The sequence below is a fragment of the Periplaneta americana genome, chromosome 1 (assembly GCF_040183065.1).
Source record: "Periplaneta americana isolate PAMFEO1 chromosome 1, P.americana_PAMFEO1_priV1, whole genome shotgun sequence".
In the NCBI taxonomy this organism is placed as follows: Eukaryota; Metazoa; Arthropoda; class Insecta; order Blattodea; family Blattidae; genus Periplaneta; species Periplaneta americana.
Window position 1 is genome coordinate 103,638,607 of NC_091117.1, and position 24,719 is coordinate 103,663,325.

General features: G+C 35.5%; 1 protein-coding gene across 14 annotated transcripts in view; it reads left to right on the forward strand.

Annotated features, from left to right (window-relative positions):
• Nucleotides 1-24,719, forward strand: part of Gug (arginine-glutamic acid dipeptide repeats grunge) — a 257,116-nt gene that overhangs the window by 212,622 nt on the left and 19,775 nt on the right. For 13 of the 14 annotated variants that reach the window (XM_069825188.1, XM_069825191.1, XM_069825193.1 and 10 more), the window contains 4 exons: nucleotides 1,750-1,914; nucleotides 2,424-2,554; nucleotides 6,629-6,943; nucleotides 22,377-22,504. In XM_069825188.1, the coding sequence (XP_069681289.1) occupies nucleotides 1,750-1,914; nucleotides 2,424-2,554; nucleotides 6,629-6,943; nucleotides 22,377-22,504 (739 nt within the window). The remainder of the gene's footprint in view (nucleotides 1-1,749; nucleotides 1,915-2,423; nucleotides 2,555-6,628; nucleotides 6,944-22,376; nucleotides 22,505-24,719) is intronic. The other variant, XM_069825198.1, reaches the window with a different exon arrangement.

The following is a 24,719-nucleotide window of genomic DNA, read 5'->3' on the forward strand; positions in this document are numbered from 1 at the left end:
CTTAGAAGTAGTGACTGCTAACCTTTAAGAGGAGCTATCCTTTTTTACCTGTTACGTGGTATTTTGTGATGACTTGTTTGTGGGAGACATTATAACTTAGACGCGAAATGATAACCAGGAATAAAAATAATATAACAATTCTATAGGTAATTAAGTTTTTTTTTTTTTTTTTTTGTATAGTGACCCTAATCCTTGCTGCATCTGTGGCTCAAGTGTTAGTGTGCTGGTCTTCCATCCATGTGTCCCAGGTTCGATTCCCAGCCAGATCGTGATGGAATTTGTAGTGGACAAAGCAAATGTTGCAGAGGATTTTTCGTGGGGTACTTCTGTTTCTATCATTCCACCAACACTCTCCACGTCTTTCATTTCATGTCATTTGCAATAATAAAAATAGGCTGAGGTGAAGTCTTAAGGATAGTATAGATTTCTGATGCTGATGTTGGGAGGGCTTGGGGCTTATCAGGCTACTTGTATGTGGACGGGATCTAGCTCTATCAGGGAATGAGGAGGATGGCCTGCTTGATAGTGTCAGAAGATGAGGAAGGGCTTGGAGCTCCAGGCCCCTGGGACTTATCAGGCTACTCATCTGCAAAATGGGACCTAACTCTATCAGGGGCTGAGGCAGGATGGCCCATTTGTCAGTGTGGAATTCAGAAATGCCACCCAGGCCACCTATTAGACTTAAGACAATCATCGCATATATGGAGTACAGAAAGCACCAAAGTATATCTAAGTGTATGGACCCATCTCTGGTCCAGCCCTTGTGAAGCCTTGTGGCACTGCATTGCTCTCAATTGAGATGAACTATCGAATATGATGGTACTATTGATTATTATTGAAAGTCGATTCGATATTTCAGGCTTCATTATCACAAAATTCACTTGAGAAGTCTTTCTTAAAAGCATGATTTTTCTTAATCATTTTTCCTTGAAAGCGGGAATTAATGACATTATTCTTACGGTAATTTGTCTGGGACTTAACAGATTATTCCTTAAAAATTGAAACATTAAAATGGGCTTTTACTGTAAATTGATTTATGTAATCTATTGTGTAAGTACAAAGGCAGCCGGGTAGCTCAGTTGGTAGAGCAGCTGGTTACGGACTGAAAGGTTTGGGGTTCGATCCCAGGTGGTGACAGGATTTTTTCTCGTTGCCATACTTTTAGAACGGCCCCGAGGTTCACTCAGCCTCCTATAAAATTGAGTACCAGGTCTTTCCCGGGGGTAAAAGGTGGTCGGAGTGTGGTGCTGACCACACCACCTCATTCTAGTGCCGAGGTCATGGAAAGCATGGGGCTCTACCTCCATGTTCCCCAAGTGCCTTCATGGCATGTTACGGGGATACCTTTTTACCTGTACCTTTATTGTATAAGTACAAATATGTTTATTCCATCGTAAATGCTGGTTGATTGTAATGCCTAAATATATAACTTCTGAGGATTCATTTAAGATAGGATATTCACAATTTTGAAAAGAACAATCAGAATGATGAATTTTTATGTTAAGGGAAGTTTGAAGAGATTTAAGACCACTGGACCTTAGTGAAATCGGAACAACAGTTGTTGTGGATGTGTTTAAGGAAAGAGCTTTTGAATCCAACCACTTTTTAATTACCTATAGCCCATTATTCATATTAATATGAGTCTTTCCAAGATTTTTCACCAAATAGAATTACAGTATTGTCCGCATATGAATATATACCGTAACCCCATTATATTTGTATAAATCAGTATGTTATGTGCTGTGGCAGGTTGGAGCTGGAGCATCTGGAACGTGAGAAGAGGGAAAGAGAGATACGTGAACTGAGGGAACGAGAGCTGAGTGACCGCTTGAAAGATGAGCTGATGAAGACAGCGGGTGCAGGTCCCCGTATGCCAAACACCATAGACCCACACTGGTTGGATTTGCACAGGAGGTATGCTTGTTTACAAGCTGTATACTATCTTATGTATGTGTTACTTCATTGCATACAACTATAATGGTAATAAAACAAACTGACTAGTTCACACTAGTCATGTAATATGCAATGAGGTGGGCGAGACCTCATTCATATTTGATACATATAAAATGTTAAACAGTTTTCAGAAACTGTTGTTGAATATGGCCATAAAGTCATTTAATATGCGCTCCTGTATATATATGACGTGTATCGTCTTAAATGCAGGTAGTAAGGCCGTAACATAATACTACGAGAGGAGTTCGGCTGGCGTCATGGATCGTGTCCCGGCATAGCTCAGTTGGTTAAGAGCGCTCAGCGTGCACAGCTGAGAGGTCCTGGGTTCGATTCCCTGTGCCGGTACGAATTTTTCTCGTACTTAATGGTAATAAAACAAACTGACTAGTTCACACTAGTCATGTAATATGCAATGAGGTGGGCGGGACCTCATTCATATTTGATACATATACTATATGTGCGTGTTGCAGGTACCCTACTCTGGGTCCAGGTGGCCCTCAAGGGGCAGCTGCACTGCATCAGTTTGGTCTGTATCCCACACCCACTGGGCCAAGTCAGGCAGCCCTCAGTCAACTAGAACGAGAACGATTAGAAAGATTAGGTAAATTACAAGAGTTCATTAATATTGTGGGTTCAGGTTGGTGAGCTACAATGATGCAGTAAAAAGAGAAATGGTAACATTTTAATGGCAGGAAAGCCGGATGTATTTGAAGAAAACTTGTTCCACAATCACTCAGTCATTATACAGTAAATGACATAGAAACTGGCAACGATTGCTGAGCTGCAGTTAGTGGCATGGCTTATTTTGCACTTTTGATTCTTATTTCAGTCTGCCATTGTGGCTATATAGGTAGCATGTGCACTTCCTAACTAAGTGATCTGAGGCTCAATTCCTGGTGTGGGTATTGGAAGAAATTTATCTTCCGTCCACAGGACTAGGTGTTTGTCTATTGTCGTGTGATTGTCCTGTGATGTCTCTGCAGTGGTCCTGCGTCATGCTAGTCCCATGACTAGGGAGGCCGTCATTTGTGAGATGTTTAGTGTACAATCACTGTAGTGTATCTGTAATGGTGTGTAACTCGGATTAAAGGATGAGGTTAAGCAGAGTAAGAAGAAAAGAAAGATTGTTTTGCTTGTCTTGTACCCACATACATAGATATAGTTGGATTGTACTGGAACTCACTAAATTGCTGTCGAAGTTAATTGAGAGCTTAATGAATTATTACAATGTAATACACGTCACTGTTCGTTAACAGAAAACCACAATTTAAGTCACACGGAGTTAGTGTGCACTCGAAGTTGGTTGCTTGACGGTTGTCAGCCCATTTTGAGGTCTGTGGATATAGAGGGAAAAATTGGATCGGTGTCGGTTAGAGTTCCCGAGTAGCTCAGTGGTAGAGCTTTGGTACGTTAAACCAAAGGTCCCGGGTTCGATACCCGGCTCCGGAACAATTTTTCCCTCGAAATTATTCAGATCAACTTTACAGGGAGTTATACCTGAAAATCTTGATTTGCATAATACACGTCACTGTTCGTTAACAGAAAACCACAATTTAAGTCACACGGAGTTAGTGTGCACTCGAAGTTGGTTGCTTGACGGTTGTCAGCCCACTTTGAGGTCTGTGGATATAGAGGGAAAAATTGGATCGGTGTCGGTTAGAGTTCCCGAGTAGCTCAGTGGTAGAGCGTTGGTACGTTAAACCAAAGGTCCCGGGTTCGATACCCGGCTCCGGAACAATTTTTCCCTCGAAATTATTCAAATCAACTTTACAGGGAGTTATACCTGAAAATCTTGATTTGCAATGTGTTCTCTTGTTATTGTAACTTCATTCACTCTTCACACTTCTTTCACAGTTCACATTTCTAAATTTATATCTTTTTCATTTATCTATTTATAATACAAATTTTTTACACCAATATCTTTTTCAGTTTTAAACCTCCTGGTCTATTAACAGTCTCAATTAAGTCATTTATTCAGTCGTCCCAAAGGTCTTTTGCCTTTTGGCTATTCGTAGACTAATAAATGAGACTTGAATTAATTAAGTTTCCCGAGGACGTGTTACAGGTTTGTCGTTGGGTGGTCTAGTAGTGGGGCTCCACTTCATAGCCTCTAGACAGGCATGCATATCCACAGTATTCCTTCTGTAGATGCTAGAGCAATTAGACAACTGTGACTTGTCTCGTTAGTAAAAATATGATGTACGATTGAATAATTTCAAGGGAAAAATTGTTCTGGGATCGATACCCGGCCCCGGAACAATTTTTCCCTTGAAATTATTTAAATCTGCTTTACAGGGAGCTTCACCTGAAAGACTAGATTTGCATGATGTACGATTATTACACATCTTTCATAATACAGAAAATCAGCAATGCAATTACTCCAAAGTGTTTTTAGGCAGACCATTTATTTTTAAACGAAATTTAGGAATTGTTTTCAGTGATCAAGGTATTGATACTTGCCATAAGTTTCGAGGTTTGCAGATTCTGGATGGTAATGGATTTTTAAGGCCAATAAATATTCCTTTGGAAAGTAAATAAACCTGAGTGTTACATGTTAGGTACCAGATTTATGGCATATCAAAGATTAAAGAGAACATGTTCACGTTAAAGTTCAACTGACACTCATCCTCGCCTGTTATCCTGTCATGAAGATAATGATTTTGATTTACAGTGTCCATCATGACAGACATGGATAACACTGGTAGGACAACCAAGTCCAGCATATTTGAACGACAACTGTATTTTGAGGTGTTGGAAACCATCAGTCAAGTAAATACAGAATTCGAAGAGTTTCTTTGTATTTAATACTAAAATTACACTTTTGAAGTCTTCCCAAAGGAGCATATTTTGAGCGGAGATAATATTCACATGTTAAAATGCCCTTAAAAAATCTAATCATTCTAATTACTTTTGAAATATATCTACTTATTCTTAATTTATATTTGTCTTACAGTAGACCATGTTGCAATAAACAGTTGACAGAGTTTAACTAAGTTACGTTGAACACAATTGAAGAGTGTGATCCAAAAACACACTAAGTCCATTTTTATGAAAGGATTGGGCTAGTTTTTTTTTATCCACCTGTCTACAGACTGAGTGAGTTTTCAAGTGACATGTACAATAACAAACTTTTAGACAAGGATTGGCATTATTTTGGAAGAAAAGAAGCTTAAAATGTAATGATAGAAGTCTCAAATATAATCATATATAATGTATAAATAATAAAAATGACCAAATGGACTGAGCGAGTTTTGGGATCACACTCAATTCCTATATTACGCGTACGATAATGAACATGTAATAGCAAATAAAGGATGGAAGATTTCAAATATATACATTGTGTATATTCAGAGTTCAGGATTGTGACATTTATACTGTCTGCTAATAGCTTCATTGCCAAATGCAAGGCACTAGACAACAACATTTATACTGTGTATTCTTTTTTTCTCTCATAATACATAAGAACCATATTTAAAAATCACTATTCACTTGATCATATCATAGTAATAAGTACGGTATGTTGCAGCCTGACATTTAAATTACTTTTCATGAGTATTCACTTGAATTGAGCACAGGATTTAGAATTAATGTGACATTCATTGCTACATATATGTAATAGTCAGTACTTCTCTTTCTTGACATTGCATACAAATCCATGTTTATGTAGTCACCTACTGAATAAGAGATTCCACATGTATGTGGATCCTGCTTGGCCCTGGTTGTATTTTTTTCCCCATAATTTTCCCTCAGCTGTAAGGCAAATATGAAATAATCCCATAACACCAATGCTGAACTACAGATGCACCTAAGAATCATACATTTTGATAATTTTAAAATCTGTTAACAGAATTGGGAATAATCATCACCACCCTCCCCCTTTCATTGTGTCCTCTTCATATAAAGGGTCGATGACAGATCTGCCTTCATATGTCTATCATTCCATGCTGGTTAGTTAATATCTCCTCCCATTGGAAACCACGAGCTGCTGTTATTTTTAATTTAGTCAATTCATCTCATTTGAGATCTTTCTTTGGGTCTTTTACCTTTCAATTTCAAATTGAACATTCTCCTAGGTAATCTGTCTTCCTCCATTCCTTTAATATATCCAAACCATTTCAGTCTGTTTCTTTCTGAATTTATCTGAAGTTCTATATATAAAATGTCGTATCTCTAGTTTTCCCATATCTTATTCTCTCCATAAATGGTGATAAACTGCATGACACGATGCGTGTATCCTGTGATCGTGGAGACTAAAGCGCTAGATACATGGGATATAGAATTATCTCATTCGTTCATTTATGTTCAATTTAATCCAAATGGATGATGGAATAAAGGAAAAACCTACAAGGAAAACCCCAGCAGTGCCATTTTGTTCCGTGTAGTAATCTGGAAAAGAAGTATCTAGCTAAAATGCCTGTCTTTACACTCAGATGAATATACTGTTATTCTTAAATTCTTGATTGCTGAATCTAATGTAGTTCTACACATATTCGAGATTTACTTGAATTAAGAAAAAGTCAAAATATTTAAATAGCGATTTTTATTCATTTTCATGTAATATAGAATTATGTCTCTCAGTCCCCGTTTTCAGAAAAGGGTATGCATGTTTCCGAGCTTGTGTTCTTCAGAAAAGCGCTTAGATGCAGTGGTATAGTAATGCATGATGGTGTTGCAGGTATTCCTACTGGGCCCGGTGGTCCACATGGTCCTCCACCTGTAGGTCCTCCTGGCCCTCACACACACCCCCACCCCGGTTCAGTGGCTGCAGCCCAGCTGGAGGCAGCAGAGCGGCTGGCACTGGCGACAGATCCCATGGTGAGGCTGCAGATGGCGGGCATCTCACCTGAATACCATGCGCACACACACGCTCACACACATGCACACTCACACACACACCTTCACCTGCATCCCAGTCAGCAGGCGCAGCAGGCCCAAGCACAGCAGGAGGCTGCTGCAGCTGCCTCAGGAACTGCCGGCTTCCCCCTTCCAGGTACGTGTTGTGTTCATTACTATTTGGCTTTCATAGGGTCATGCTATGGATTCGAACCTGGTTCAACTAATTGTCCATTAGTACAGGTGTTTATTTTTCGTAAAAGCAAAACAGTTTCTATTGCTCTCATAAAAAATCTGTGAATACATTATTGTACATGGTCACTGTAAGACTTATTTTCAAATTGCGCGAAATAACGTGAATTTTTCAGATAAAGCGAATTTTACCTCATTTTGCGAAATAACATAAATTTGTTTTATATGTACTTATTTTTTTAATAAATCCATTTATGAACTAATTAGTATAAATGAATAAATAAAATGTGAAGCGAATTTCGTTTATCGCAAAATTGAAACTATGCCAGATCATTCTGTAACACATGCTACCAACCCCTCTGATGCTCTCATTGTGTATTAGTAACGTGTGCAAATTGCTGCTCCTGGCTTTCTGTGGAGAGACAGAAGAAAATTTCTTTCTTCTTTGTGTTTTCACCATTGATGGTAGCAGGTGTGTGTGCTATGTTCAAGTGTGATAACAAAGAAAAATGCCGAAATCTGGAGTTTCGTTAATAGACACAGCAAATGAATTTAAACAAGGGTTCAGTTCTGGTGTGCACACATTGTGAATGTCGTCTGGAGTATAAACAGAAAGATGCACTTACTAAACATTGTTTGAGAAGCAAATGCAAATAAAAAAACTTTCGTGTTTTGTCTGTCCAGTCAAATGGAACCTGAGTTGCAACGTTGGAAGAATCACTTTCCCTATAATGTAGGACACAATGATTTTTAATTTAATATGTTTAATGAACAATGTGTATGGACACATTTTAACAGATTCCATATAGTGTAGGAATCAATATTTTGTAATTTCTCGTATTTAATTATCTGAAACCTTGTCAATACTCTACATATAACATATATTGGTTGATACAAATAAAAACACAGAACACCTCTTTTTTGTCATATTAATTCAACATTTTTTGAAAAAAAAAAAATAAATAAATAAAACCATTCTATCCATTAGCATTGCTTTCTTAATGAAAATGTAAAAACTAGAATTCCATGTCTTGTTGTAGGAGATGTCCTTTGTCTATTTTTCTGAATGTCTTTTGTTACTATGGTATTATTATGATGTAATTTATATGAAAGATATGTTATGTCATGTGGTCACAACAGTTGAAATTTCTCTGTATACATTTATCCCAATTCTTTAGTTGGAATATCTAATGCATGCAGTAGGTTTTCATGTCAGAGATCCAAATTCAGATCCTAGTGGATTCAGAATGACATTCATAGCAGACAGACTGTATATAAGTAAGTTTTCTTGGCCTATTTTGGTGTCTTTTGCCATTACTTTACTGCTTGTATATTCTCTTTCCATCACTCATGTTTCCTATGGTAAGTGCTTAGTGTTTCCTGCCAGCACAATGTATTTTTCATCACAGCTGACCATCTGCTTGATGGAAATGTAGAGAGACTTGTCCCACAATAAAGTAGTAGACATTTTAATATCTCTAACAAAAGAGCTGTAACAATCATTATTTAGTAAGAAGCAAGAATAAGTTTATTACATGAATACTTTCTCACACCACCATTTGTGATTGAGCTAACATTTACCACCATGGACATTCTATCTCCATAATTTTAAGCACCACAAACAATTAAATAGATTCCAAATTAAATTTTGCTGTTATTTGCAATATTTAATATAAATACTGGGTGTTCATTTCAAAGTGTGTCATGACGTCACTGTTGTTGGGTCACCGATTTGAAACGAGTTTCAGCTTAAATGTTAGAGAAGTTGCCTATTTTTTATTTTTTATTTATTTTAGTTGGTTATTTAACGACGCTGTATCAACTACTAGGTTATTTAGCGTCGATGAGATGGGTGATAGCGAGATGATATTTGGCGAGATGAGGCCGAGGATTCGCCATAGATTACCTTGCATTCACATTACGGTTGGGGAAAACCTCGGAAAAAACCCAACCAGGTAATCAGCCCAAGCGGGGATCGAACCCGCGCCCGAACGCAACTTCAGACCGGCAGGCAAGCGCCTTAACCGACTGAGCCACGCCAGTGGCTAAGTTGCCTATTATTTAAGGCGTTCTTCAATCTGAACTTGAGAACGTGTACGGTATAACTTGAACGTCATAGCAACAGATGGCGGTCTGTACGGTCTGTGTGCTATCATAACCTCTTTCGAACTGTGTTTTGTGCCGGCAAGTCGTACGCAGGGTATTTGTTATCATCGGTTGCGTACGGTAACATTCCACAACACAAATCAAATGCTCCGTGTCCATGTTGACCGTCGAAGTTAATGTAAACAAATACGTAAGTAATCGTCTTAACCCTCTCCCCATATCCCGACAGTACGTATTTCCAAACAGTTCACATTCCTGCCACTACTGGCGTTACCGTACGTATCGGCACGTACTCTTCAGAATGAACACCGTACTTGCTAGCCAACTTCTCTGCCTCTTAGATTATACACCTGAGCTGCGGAAGTGTAGGAAGATTGAATTCTCTAGGCTCATCAGCTAGCCACATGAAGGCATACAGCGAGCCAAGACACATTTTGAACTGAACACCCAGTATAAGTGTTAAGGAAATGGACTCCATTTTCTTATAGCTCAATTCATCAATCAGTGATAGGGACTCCATATTCTTCCGAAGCCTTTCTAATGCTTAATTTTCGTAATTTTAAACTTTCACCACATTACAAAGATACACTGAATTGCAATTGTACAGTACTTGTTGGTCCTAGCTTCTTTTCATATACCCACCTTGTTGATTTTAACCTACAGCGTAACGAAAATTGAGTAAAGGAGCACAACTTAGTAACAAAATTAATCCCAATCATGAATTACCAGCTTCTTCCTTATATATCCTGATGATCGGAGTCACTTTCCAAAATAATAATACTACATTAAAAAGGGCATAAAATAAAAACGAAAATAATTTTATCTCTAATACTTTACACTAACTGTTAAGGGATTCCTATAAAATTAAATGTTATGTTACTTACTCTATTAACAAAATATGTAGCTAAGTACAGTACAAGTTTTCCACAAGAATTTTCCAACACAAAAATGTAGCACACCTCGGAATCCTTCTCTCTATTGAACACAGAGAGTTGAGTGTGATTTAAATATCAATTGAGCCATTGAGAGCAGAAGTAGTGTAAGTCAAAAATGGGTAATGAAGTTTAAAGTAAACATTTGTAAAATGCAGAACAAAGAAGCAATTAATATTCAGTTTATTTAAATGATTGATAGTCAGTGGATAGCACGAAGAACATATTAATTGCCACTTAGCGCTGTATTTTACAGAACTTTTACTTAAACCCTCAACTCCCATTTTTGACTTACACCACTTCTGCTCACAATGGCTCAATTGTTGCTGACAAATTATCTTTGTTAGAAACATGAGTGTCAACAATGCTTTCAAATTACCTGCGACATCTGTGCACCGATCTTTGTTAAAAAAATATTTCTGTTCGGTTTCACAATACTATATCGGATTCACCCCCCTGTTTTATGGTAAATGAAAGTCATGAGTATTGTAGGTTACACATTTTATTTCGTTTCCTTATTCTTAGTTGGGTCATTCCGTGTCAAATCAACACAGGCCACAACCTGACCCCATTTAATTTTCATAAAACTTTGCAAAACTGAAGCTAGTATAAAGTTAATTAAATGTATAAAATTGAATCTCTGTGTCGAGTATTTGTTTTGTAATAATTATTCAAATTTTTGGAAAAATTACAATTTTAGTAAAACAGCTTAATCTTGAAATTGAAATAACTCATGATGTGTTTGATCTCATTTTAAAGTTCATGAAACAAACTTGATTTGTTATATATTAAAAATACTGTGATCTTGAACAATGTTTCAAGGTCATCCATTATATTTAACTTTCAATCAAAAAAATACATTTTGAAAAAATATGCATGTTAGCCATACATATTGTCTCATTATATACTGAAAATTTCAGATTGAAACTCTCAGACACTTATGAATAATAAAATATATTGTTCTTGTGTATAGTAAATTAATACGAACATGACATTAGATAGGGATAGCTAGGTGTGTGTTGTGTCTCTCTTTATCCTACAAATCACACAATGTTAGTGAAATTATACAAAGGTTGAATAAAGAACACTATCCTAATGTGAAAATTCGAATTTCTAAATTCTGTGAGTTAAGGTCAAAAAACACTGTCACTGTGCCATCATTTGGCGCTCATTCTGTATGTGTATGCAGCATCTGTCAAAATGTAAAAGTACTGCTAATAGGAAGCACAGTCAAAGTGCTAACAACTAGTTTGGAATGTGAGATGAATTCTTATAAACACTGTCTTAAAAACTGATTTGCATTCCTTTACTATCAAGAGTGTCGAGTAGGATACTGTTAAAACTGCCCTAGTGAAGATAATTTAAGAAAACTTCTGACAAAAATATTTGAATAATGTAGTGGATGAAATTATATACAGGTCAACAATATAAACAATTACTCATTCAACTGATGAGTTTCTGGAAATTCTCTTTAATTAATTGAAGCTTTTATTACTCCATTCTTTCATAGCAGTACAACAAACAAATTCCCAAAATGAGTCGAAGTTAGTGCTTAATGCAAATGAGTATTTTGTAATGTGCGATTTTGCAGAGAATTATTCCTTCATTGTACAAGATGAAATCCAGTCTTTTCACTAGAATAATTCTCAAGTGACAATACACCCTTTTGTGATTTATTTTAAAAAATGCTGACCATACATTAAATCGCATCAGTTACATCATCATTTCAGATTGTTTATCTCATGACACTCAGTGACGTGCGGTGGCCCAACAGATTACCCAAGCAGCCATGTAGTCAAGTTTTCTTTTCCTTCTTACTATTTATATTTGATTAAAATACTTATAATATTACTAATTATAAAAATACGTTGGTATTTGGTACCAATTTTTTTTTTTTTTTTTTAACAAAATCTTTAAGATTAGGCCTACTGCAACTACTGCCTAAAATTAAAAATATTATTATAAAAGACTACTCTAAGTATTAGTAAGTCGTGACAAGTTATTCCATCTTGTTGGGGAAACGTGTGGTAATCGTCGACCCAGAAATTCATCAAGAAATTTTGTGCGCTTTGATGATTTGGAAAAAAAACGCTGCAAGCGTAGAGTAGCAAAAAATATATGGCATTCAGAAATACTTGAAGCACTTTGGGACAGTGCTAAATTTAAACAGTGTGCATTGCAGTGAATAAAAAGAGCTTTTGGAAAAGGCGCCTTAATATTAGCTTGACACCATGTAATGAAGAGGCATCACTGCACTTCCATTGTAGCTCTGTGTGACAAGTTTCTTACTGCAGTTTGAGAAGTCTTGAATATAAGCTAATTATAAACCATAAAAGCCTAATATCAAATATTAATAATATTAATTGGGAATCTATATTCTACAATGAAGACGCAGATACATGTTTCGATAATTTTTATAAATACTCTGTAACCTAATTTGTAAATATTCTAATCATGTCCCTCTCAAATTCTCAAGTAAGTACAAAAAAATTAAACCTTGGATTACCACAGGTATTGTTAAATCAATACGATCTAGGGATAAGTTAGCTAAGCAAGTTAAACGAGACCCACAAAACAATGTTTTATTAAATTACTACAAAAAATATAGAAATATTCTCACTAATGTAATAAGAAATCAGAGAATCAAATATTATTCTGAAAAATTTAACAAAAATAAAAATAATCCAAAGCAATTTTGGAAGACCATAAACGAAGCTACTGACACCCAATGTAATAAAAATAGTATATTAAAGACAATTATAAGTCGAAATGGAATAACAATTGAAAATAAGGAAACTATCGCAAATGAATTTAACAATCATTTTACTAATGTAAGTCATGACATCGTATCTAATATAAAAAAGAAAGTATTTGGTACTCATCACTATAAGCTTTATAATAAAAGTATATCATCTATGTTTATGTTTCCTGTAAACGAATGTGAAATCATTAATATTGTAAACAGTTTAAAAAATAATGTGGCTCCTGGTATTGATGGTATTACAACAAATACCCTGAAACTTATTATCGAAGCTATTTCTAAACCACTTGCCTTTATATTTAATTTGTGCATATCTCAAGGTGTATTTCCCTCAGCCCTAAAACATGCTGTGGTGATACCAATTCACAAGTCTGGTGACAAAAGTAATCTTAATAATTACAGACCCATTTCACTATTACCCAGTCTCTCTAAGGTATTTGAAAAATGTATAAAAACACGGTTAATAACATTTTTAGAAAAAAATAAACTACTAAATGATAATCAATTTGGTTTCAGAAAAAATTTGTGCACTGATGATGCTATTATGGCAGTTACCTCAAAAATAATTCAAGAATTAGATGTAGGAAATAAATGTCTAGGAATTTTTCTAGACTTACAAAAAGCTTTCGATACGGTCAATCACAGTATACTTTTGAATAAAATGGATAGATTAGGAATTAATGGAATTGCTTTAAAATTATTTAAATCTTACTTAAGTAACAGAACTCAAGCAACTAAAATAAATGATCACCTTAGTAAATCACGTAACATTGATATAGGTGTACCTCAGGGGACGATTTTAGGTCCTGTTTTGTTTTTAATATATATCAACGATTTACTTAAAATGACATTGAGAAATATTCTGGTACTCTGTATTCTTATGCTGATGATACTGTGGTTATATTTAGCGGTTCGAGTTGGAATGAAACTTATCAAAATTCTAACAGTGGTATTAATATTATTAAAGAATGGCTGGATGCTCACTTACTTTCTTTGAACGTTTCTAAAACAAAATTAATACCATTTTCATTAACATCACATGGCCTTGAGCAACTAGAAATAAATAATAATATAAGTATAACTATACATGATTGTAACCTACCTACTTGCTCATGTAACGCTTTGAGTATATCCTCACAAGTTAAATATTTAGGCATTATTATTGACCAACATTTAAAATGGGACAAGCATATCTCCTTTCTGTGTAACAGATTGCGTAAAACAATCCTCAAATTTTCCATTCTACGCTCTTATTTACCTGTTTATGTTCTGCGTACTGTGTACTTAGCTCTGTTTCAATCAATAATTCAGTATGGTATTTTAGGTTGGGGAGGAATGGCAAAATCGACTCTCCGTCCTTTAAATCTGCTCCAAAAAAGAATTATCAAAATTTGTCTATATAAACCTTTTGATTACCCAACAAAATTAATTTTTCAGGAATTTGGCGTATCAAATCTAGAACAAATTTATAAACAAAAATTGCTGATTTACTTCCATAAAAACCACAATAAATTTAAATATGATCCTCATGAATACCAGACGAGACAAAACTAGTTTCTTTCTAAATACTCCCAAATGCCACACAACTGCTGGATTAAAACACAGCAGAAATTTTGGACCCAAAATATATAATACATTAATTAGAGCTTACCCTGAGCTAAGTACACTTAACACACATAGATTTAAGAAGCAAATCAGATTAATTATTTAATTGTTTAAGCTAATTGAGTTAAAATTGTTACTCTAATATTCATGTACTTCTGTATTTTCTATTTGTATATAGACCCTGTTATTACATGCTGTATGTATTTTACCATTTATTAATGTGATTGTGCTCAATGAACTCTCGTAATTTTGTGATATATTTTGTATAACTGATCTGAACTGCGCCCGAGCACGAGCTTCTGCTCTTTCGGGCTGCAATGCCTAATGTAGCTCAAGTGTATAGTATTAATAAATATTATTATTATTATTATATCTTAAAAATAAGATCAGAATGTGCTGCCGCTGTTTTGTCCTCACATCACGGAGCACACAAACCGCTCTACCACCCTTCCTTCAATCGTATATCGATAAATGAGAGAAAATTGTGATTTATTCGAGACGTCTGTTGTCTCATCAGCTAATATGGCAAAAAAAATCAGATTTCTGTAATTGCTGTTTAATTTCCTTATTAAGTGCACTGGCAACAGATTCAGTTAAATCATTTTGAATACGATTTGATACATCTTTGAATACTGTAGATGTCTCCAAATGATTTTTTAGAAGAGGGTCGTACTGGACGGTGTAGTCCAAAAGTTCTAAATAATTACCATGGTTGTTGGACATTTTCGACTTAACATTTCCTCTAAATGAAAGTTCCAGTTTTGCAAGTAAACAAATGGCGTTTATAAGCCTTTTCAGAATGTCTCTTTTGCATGTTATCTTTTTATTATGTAGAATAATACTTTGTTGTGTTTTGTCACTTAGCCCAGTTTCAATATGCACAGTTCCAAAAGTCGCAAGTGCGTTAGAAGCACGAATATGTGCAATAGCAACATCATGATCCCGTATTGCTTCAGTTAAATTACTGTATTTAGCTCTTGTTGCTGAATTAAATTATTATCACCAGATATAATCAAAACTTTTTATTGCACTTATATACATGTACACAATGTAACTACAAAGTACCGGTACAAACAAACGCCAGAGAAACAGTACTTTTACACTCATTCGACTTTGTGCAGCCCAGGCAGGCTACCGGCTGCTTGGGTATATACATTTACTGCAGTCTTGTGAGGCGTCCCTCATTGGTTAAAAGTTATGATGACGTGGGTTGTCATGGCAACTTCCATGCTAACCTGCATTCAGCACTGCTGGCACCAAGAGGACTCTTGGCTGGCACTCTGCTGCCAGCTCAGGACCGCAGTATGTGCATTGTATATACCCCATCACGCGACTTACAATTAACAAAACGTATTTAGAAACGTTTCAGGACTTTATGATTAAATAAACAGAAAGTTTAATCATGGATTTACGTAGATATCATGATTCTTATAATCAATCAGTGCTGCCCAAGCCGTGCTTGGGTTGCTTGGGTGGACTGCACGTCACTGATGACATTACATCTGTGCATCTTTATCAGAAACATTTAATTCAATATATGAATAGAAAATTCCAAATTAAACAAAAGCACATTTATTATTTCTCTGTTGGCTCTGCAGCACAATTCAAAAACAGAAAAAATGTTATTAATCTTTGCTTTCATGAAGTAGATTTTTTGGTGTCTGCTGAATGGCATTTTTATGCGACATCACATGAAAAGGCCTATGTGAAAAGGTATAGGTGAAACAGTGAAATGTCTAGCAGCACGTGCAAGTTTACAAAGGCTACACAAAAACCAGATAATGATTGGTCATCAGCTTTATAATTGGTGCGTAGACAATATTACGACGAAGTGAAGGGAAGTGACTAGAGGTACTTGAAATGTGGATATGGAGAAGGATGGGACGTGTGAAGTGGACAAACAGAATAAGAAATGAAGTTGTGTTGGAAAGAGTGGGTGAAAAAAGAATGATGCTGAAACTGATCAGAAAGAGAAAAAGGAATTGCTTGGGTCACTGGCTGAAAAGAAACTGCATACTGAAGGATGCACGGGAAAGAATGGCGCAGAGGAGAAGAGTTCGGGAGAGAAAAAATATTATCAGATGATAGACGACATTAAGATATGTAGATCTTATTATGCGGAGACTAAGAGGAAGACAGAAAATAGGAAAGATTGGAGAATGCTGGGTTTACAATGAAAGACCTCCCATGGGCAGAACACTTTATGTATGTATAGACCAACACACACACATTTTTTTCTCAACATTTTTAAATTGTTCATTTTTTATTATTTCAATGTTAAATAATGACCTTTGTTTAAGGTCATTATGGTTTGTCTTATGTAAAACCAAAGGTCAGTTCTTAAACTTTAAGGTAAGACAAAGTTCATTTGTTGAACTTCAGTTACTGAATAGGTATAAAAAGATTTCCTATACCTTACACGCCAAATTTTACTGTTTTTTTTTTTCTTCTCATTTTTAATGACTGATAACTCCAAAAATATAATACATTACACTTTAGATATTTTGCATTTTTACTTTTCTTTTCATGGACATTTGACAAAAATTGAATTGAAATCTAAGAGGATCAGGTTGAAAATGATTCAGAAGTGTGTTGATTTGACATGGACTGACTCAGTTACAATTTCTGTAGAAAAAAAAAATTGTTTATTTAACGACGTTCGCAATTGCTGAGGTTATTTCAGTGTTGCCGGTGTGCCGAAATTTGTCCCATAAGAGTTCTTTCACATGCCACTAAATCTAATGACATGGGCCTATCACATGTAAGCACACTTAAATGCCATCGACCTGAGCCTGGATCGAACCCGCAACCTCGGGCACAGAAAGCCAGTGCTATACCAACTGCACCACTGCGACCAATTTCTGTAGATATAGCAGGTGGAGTAATGGGTGTTGATGGGAAAAGTATGAAATGTATGGAGTGCATCTGAATTTTTTTATTAATTGGATTTAGAGTTATTTTTAGTGATTGATTAAATATTTTTCTTTTACTTATTTCTGGTTTAACTATGTTTATGTTTCACAAGATCATTTCTGTGTAGACTTCGCCAAGAGTGGATGATACTAGCTGTGGTCCATATATATCTCTCATGAGGTTTACAAATTGAGAGTTCTCATTAAACATTAAGTTCAAATTCAAGTTGAAATGAGTGTATAGGCATGTCATATCTCTCATCAGCTAGATATGGATTAAACTGACTGACATCACAGAAACATCTGAATATAACTTCAAGTCAGAGCAGTGTATAATATATTTACAGTAGCTCTATTTCCACTACACATTGAAGCAAATTACCACTCATGCACGCTGCCTTCAGCCTGGCCCTATACTCTAGCTTTTGTTTTGCTTCTAACATCTGAATCCTTGTACACTTGCCTATCCCTCTTAGTGCATTTGCTCCAGATTTCTTGAGCATGTTTGAAATTTTCACTATTACTCTCACAAACTGGGTCTTGTAACTCTCGTAATTTAAGTTACAGATAAATGATATCTTTATCTTATCTATTGATAACATTGTCTTTAAGCTACAGAACAAAGTACTGCTTGCTTCGATATCTCAAGTCACATTGGCACAATCAGCCCTCATTCATACCGTGATAACTGCTCTGAGGATGCTAAAGACAGCCATTCTTGCCGTATCTCCCCTCACCCCTTCCGTATCTGGTCTAACTGGTTCATATATTGTTAAGAAGTGACATCTGCCCTCTATCCAACTGTAAGTAAATCATTGACATAGCTCGTATGGTTTCCGTGAAGTTGGAGTTTCAAATTTTGCACTTTTTGAGACATCCGAAACTCTGTAGGTATCCTCTTATCCATACTTTATTATTGTGATGTCTAAGATAGATTAGATAACAAACATACATTCAAAATTTATAGAAAACCCACAACAATCACACACTTACACAACACATCCAATCACCCAACATAACACAAATGTACTGCATTTCGAGCCATGGTACACAGACTAACCAACAAACGAATGAACCAACAAGACTATAATGAAGAAATACACACATCAAGTACATATTATAAGAGATTGGATACATCACCATAATAATAGACATCATTAAAAAGACAAAACACAATCAAAAGAAACAAAGAAACAGAACATAAACATAAGAACACCAAAAAATACATCACTAAGGCACATCACATAGTCGACACTTTATATCACCACTTTGCAAAGTGACACTTTTGACAAAAGTGGCTCATTCATATTAGTGGCATTCATAGACGATTGAAGAAGTGCACTTTACAAAGTGTCACTTTATGCCAGCAAAGTGTAGAGTTACGATTTGGTTGGTAACAGAAGTCCCACAATCCCTTTAAAAATAAGTGAACAAACAATAACAAATTAATGTGTAACCCACAGGTTATAATGCTTATGATTTGAGGTGGGAGCCTAATTGATAGCGCGAGAAAGAAAATATATATTTAAAGTTGTTTTAATTCAGTTTTTAGTTTTTGTTGCCGATAGTTTAGTTTATTTCAGTCAGTTCAGATAATATTTTATTAAATAGGTAATGATACTGCTGGTGAAATTAGGTTAGGTTTTGTAAAGTACATGGCTGATCCATTGATTTATATAGTTACATTAGGTTTTGTACGTATCTGCTTCATTGAATTATCGTTTTATTCCCTTTATTTTCATTTTTGTCTTTTTCGTGAGTAGTGAATAGAAGTCAAAAGAATGAAATAAACACATTACTACTGCTATTATTATTATTATTATTATTATTATTATTATTATTATTATTATCTCTTATTATTATTTTTTTCTCTCTCTCTCTCGTTTCTATTATTGCCTCCTATTCAGGAATATTTTGAATGCCAAATTTTTCTACAATGCAAAACAAAACAGGCCTAATGGTGTGAGAGCTTTTTCTTGGTGAGGTTATGACTGCACATGAACTAGAGACAGAATCTCAGCAGAAGCAGCAATGTCAGATGTATTGCTTATCAGCATGAAAATATATATTATCAAAACAGTAATGATTATATCAACATCAAGATAAATCTTATCTCAAAATGCAGGTAGTCAACAAAAATCAAAATCATTTTAAACCCAATATAATTATGGAATCTGCTTAGAAAGCAGGCACGTGAGGTCTCTCAATGCTAATTTAAGATAGTTACGCCTACTTTAGATTGAAGTTAGTTTAATATTATTTAAGTTAAATTCGTTTCAGTAATAAAAAATAGGTTATATAGGCATATCTACCTACATATCACTTCATCGAATTGAGGTTATAAATATACAAATGTTACTACAGAAATACCTGAATTATAATGTAGATATTAATGTATGGTACATATCTGTAGCATAGAACTTTAATGCAGTCAATAACTGAATTATTGGAGGCACTGGCAAACCTCTATTATTCATTTTTGAAAACCGGCCATCGAAAAGATGAGGAAACTCAATAACAGTTTCTTCATCAAATCGAAACCGTTTTTTAAAATCCTATATCATTATAAAATTCCACGGCATTGTCTTTAGGCCTACGTGTCCCTAATGTAGCTCTTTCGTACTTTGTCCATTAATTGTGCCATCTCTCCTGCACATTCTAATAAATAATTTGACAACCTCCAAGACGTCTTCCATTTTTCTACAAAGTGACACTTTCAGCTCAAAGTGTGGTCAGAAGTACACTTTCATCCAAAGTGTTCCTTTGCACCAAAGTGTCGACTGTGCAATGGAAAAGTCATACTTTGCGTCTTCCAAAGGACACTTTAATCGAAAGTGTCGACTACGAATACCAGCCTAACATACGAAAACAAAACAATACACAAGATCACATCTTCATTCAGGAAATTAAATTACAGCATTGCATACAGAACACAAAACACTTTACAAAAACATCTCAACACACAAACAAGACAAACAAATATAACCGAATGGGAGTATACAAATTAACATGCAATAGTTGGAACTTCTACATCGGACAAACTGGAATATCATCTCAAACATGATACAAGAAACATATGACAGCTATAACCAAATCACACAATCCTTCACATATGCATAACACATCACAAACATTAACCACAACTACAGCAACATAGAAACAGACATGGAAATCTTGTATATTCAACTGAAAAACCAGAAATGAAGTATACCGAAACAGTATGAAATATACACACATACAAAAACACACCCTATTTGACTCCACACTTACTTACTTACTTACTTACAAATGGCTTTTAAGGAACCCGAAGGTTCATTGCCGCCCTCACATAAGCCTGCCAGCGGTCCCTATCCTGTGCAAGATTAATCCAGTCTCTATCATCATACCTCACCTCCCTCAAATCCATTTTAATATTATCCTCCCATCTACATCTCGGCCTCCCTAAAGGTCTTTTTCCCTCCGGTCTCCCAACTAATACTCTATATGCATTTCTGGATTCACCCATACGTGCTACATGCCCTGCCCATCTCAAACGTCTGGATTTAATGTTCCTAATTATGTCAGGTGAACAATACAATGCGTGCAGTTCTGTGTTCTGTAACTTTCTCCATTCTCCTGTAACTTCATCCCGCTTAGCCCCAAATATTTTCCTAAGCACCTTATTCTCAAACACCCTTAACCTATGTTCCTCTCTCAGAGTGAGAGTCCAAGTTTCACAGCCATACAGAAGAACCAGTAATATAACTGTTTTATAAATTCTAACTTTCAAATTTTTGGACAGCAGACTGGATGATAAGAGCTTCTCAACCGAATAATAACACACATTTCCCATATTTATTCTGCGTTTAATTTCCTCCCGAGTGTCATTTATATTTGTTACTGTTGCTCCAAGATATTTTAATTTTTCCATCTCTTCGAAGGATAAATTTCCAATTTTTATATTTCCATTTCGTACAATATTCTGGTCATGAGACATAATCATATACTTTGCCTTTTCGGGATTTACTTCCAAGCCAATCGCTTTACTTGCTTCAAGTAAAATTTCCGTGTTTTCCCTAATCATTTGTGTATTTTCTCCTAACATATTCATGTCATCCGCATAGACAAGAAGCTGATGTAACCCGTTCAATTCCAAAACCCTGCCTGTTATCCTGAACTTTCCTAATGGCATATTCTAAAGCAAAGTTAAAAAGTAAAGGTGATAGTGCATCTCCCTGCTTTAGCCTGCAGTGAATTGGAAAAGCATCAGATAGAAACTGACTTATATGGACCCTGCTGTATGTTTCACTGACTCAACACTCTTGAACACAAATGCATCCACCACCAAAGCAACTTCAGAAGAAAGAGGAAACAAGCAAGAAGCTCAGTAGTTCTGAAAACATTAGAAAGGTGTTTCCAACAGAAATCTAAGTGGTATAAAGTATTAAAAGTGCATAATCAAGATATTCTTAACCTGAATCACGTAAAGTGAAGTGGGTAGGCATTGGATACATACATATTATATACACATGTGTATGTATGTATGTATCTATCCAATCCAATGCCTACCCACTTTTCTTTACTTGATTCGGATTCTGCATTTGCAGATAGATGGCAGGACTGTGATCCATTTTTGTAGTTGCATTACTACTTCGGTGGGCCACACTGTACATGATGTGTATCTGTGGAGAGTTATGTCGTATTCATATATTATAAACACCTTGAAATACCATTTAAACTACTTGTGAAAACTTAATAGCTTGCATATAAAATGTTAGAATTGATCTGTTACATTTATTTTCTTTTTCTGTTAGGTTTTGTCATTTTCTAATTACTATTGCTTTATTTCATTTATTCAAATAATAGTAAAGGAGACAGCTTCCACCCTTGCTGTAGATCTTTAGTGACAGGATTAACTGTTATTTTTTGTGAATTTATTCTTGTATTGGAAATTTTTTTTAACTTTCATTTAAATTTATAATAGCACTTATCAAATATAAATTTTAAGACTCTCATATTATGTCTCGTATATTTAAGAAATTTGCTGTAGTTTTTAAGGAATAGGATGCAATGCTATTGTTCCATTACGCCATTTTATTTTAGCTTCTGCAACAACTGGTTACCCACGGCCTAGCCTCCTTCCTCCTAGAGAGGCTGCGCTTGGATTACATCATCCATCTGACATTCTGGGACGTGGTGGGCCAGGTTATGCGGATCAACTGGCTCATCAGGTAAGCATGATCTAGTAAATTACTTGTATCAGCTCTATCATACCTTTGTACAAATTTATTTGACATTTTTGTCATTGCTTATAGATCTTATTCTTCTAATGTCCTCTTTTGAGGGTGAATTTTTTTTCCACACTTGAGTTTCATCTATGTACTTTATTATGCCAGTCTTCTCCTTTTCTTTTGTCGTCCCTCTTAACTTGGTCCAGTCATTGATACTGCTCGTATTGCACCAAAACATAACTGTCTCAGCCGGGGAAGGTAGATTGGGGAGTTAAGGGGTGATTTGCAATGACTCAGTCAAGTTATTTACGCTCAGGCCTGATCTAAATACTGGGAAGCAAGAGAGAAAATAACGAGATAGTTAAATCAAGAGCATTATATATCTGCCTATAATTATTGCGATTTATGCAGCTCACCATAAATGATGACTGTTTATACTAGCTTCCATGCTAGGAATTTTTCCGAGAGTTTTAATTTTTCTGTTTATACTAGCTTCCATGCTAGGTATTTTTCCGAGGGTTTTAATTTTTCTGTTTATACTAGCTTCCATGCTAGGAATTTTTCCGAGAGTTTTAATTTTTCTGTTTATACTAGCTTCCATGCTAGGTATTTTTCCGAGGGTTTTAATTTTTCTGTTTATACTAGCTTCCATGCTAGGTATTTTTCCGAGGGTTTTAATTTTTCTGTTTATACTAGTTTCCATGCTAGGTATTTTTTCGAGGGTTTTAATTTTTTTTTTTTCATTGGACTTTCACACGTAAGCCAAAAGTAGCATGCTGCACGCTACTTTTTATACTGTGCAACCCGAGCACTGCAAAAGTTGCAACTCGAGGTTGCGAGTCTGTTCACACACAAGGCACTACTTTTGCAGCTGCAGCCTAGCTGCGGGTTTCCAACTCCACATTGACTTTTCAATATACATTTTGTGGTTATGTTTGCATTATTATAGAACTCATGCGATAGCTTACTTATCTATTATGTGCTTTTCTGTCCTAACTAGTATTCATAAATTGGCATTATTTTTACTATAAAGCTATTAAAAACGCCTATATACTTAAATGATAACCAACAGCATATTCACGTAATCAGTGTTGGCAACACTCCTGTTTGAAACTACGCTATGGAAAAAAAAAAGAATTATATCATCAACAAATATACTCAGACTGTTGTATGTTTAGTAACTGTTACAAATAATTTGTTTTCATCCTTCTAACATTAAAATATATCCAAACAATGAAAGTATCATTGGCACATTTGGGTAGCAACACTGGTCGCAACCGCAGCAAAAGTTTCAACAAAACCAATATTAAAAATGCTGCATCTGCAACCCTGAGAACCCTGTTCACATGTAACTACTTATAAGCTGTGCACAGCATGAAAACCTAGCGGGCAGCAGGTTCGGCAGCCGCTACTTTTCGGGTTGCACCATTGTTCTCATGTCGCAGTACAAGAGATGCACAGTTTTTTGTACTGCAGTGCTGCAAAAGTAGTGACGTGTGACCATACCTTTACACTTTTATGTCTATGAGAAAGGAATAATTTTATTATACATGTTTCCTGGTTTGTAGGAATTTATATCCATGACAGAGTAAACTAAATATTTTGCTGGCCATCTCGTGCCAACCATATTGTTTTATTGCAAACTTTTAATGAATCCAAATTTTTTTCTTCCTTGATTCAAACATTTTCTAACAATTGATACTGCCATAGATGGAAGTTTGTGTGTGTGTGTGTGTGTGTGTGTGTGTGTGTGTGTGTGTGTGTGCGCGTGCGTGCGTCTCCCCCCCCCTCCTAGACGTGTTTGGAACGAGGCCATTAGTCTTTGCCCAAGCAACACTGAAATATTCTGCTGTAACTTGATTTCCTATCTGGTGAAAGACTCTTCTTCTTTCTCACTATCATTTGTTTCAGTCTCAGAATCTGTAGTATCATGAAAAGTTTCATTCAATCTTTACTGCTCTATCTATCTCACCTCACCATTCATGATTTCGTCAGTATTTTCTGATTCCATTCTATACACTATATCCTAATAAATTTCAGTTCCTATCTCACATAGTACTTCTGAATTTTTAGTTTTTTTTTTTTTTTTCACCTTCTTCAATATTGAATTTTCTTCCACCATTTTTACTATTACCACTTTCATTGTCATTACACAACTCAGCAATGACATTTTTACGAATTCTAGCCCCATATTGTTCTGTTCTTTGTTGTTTGC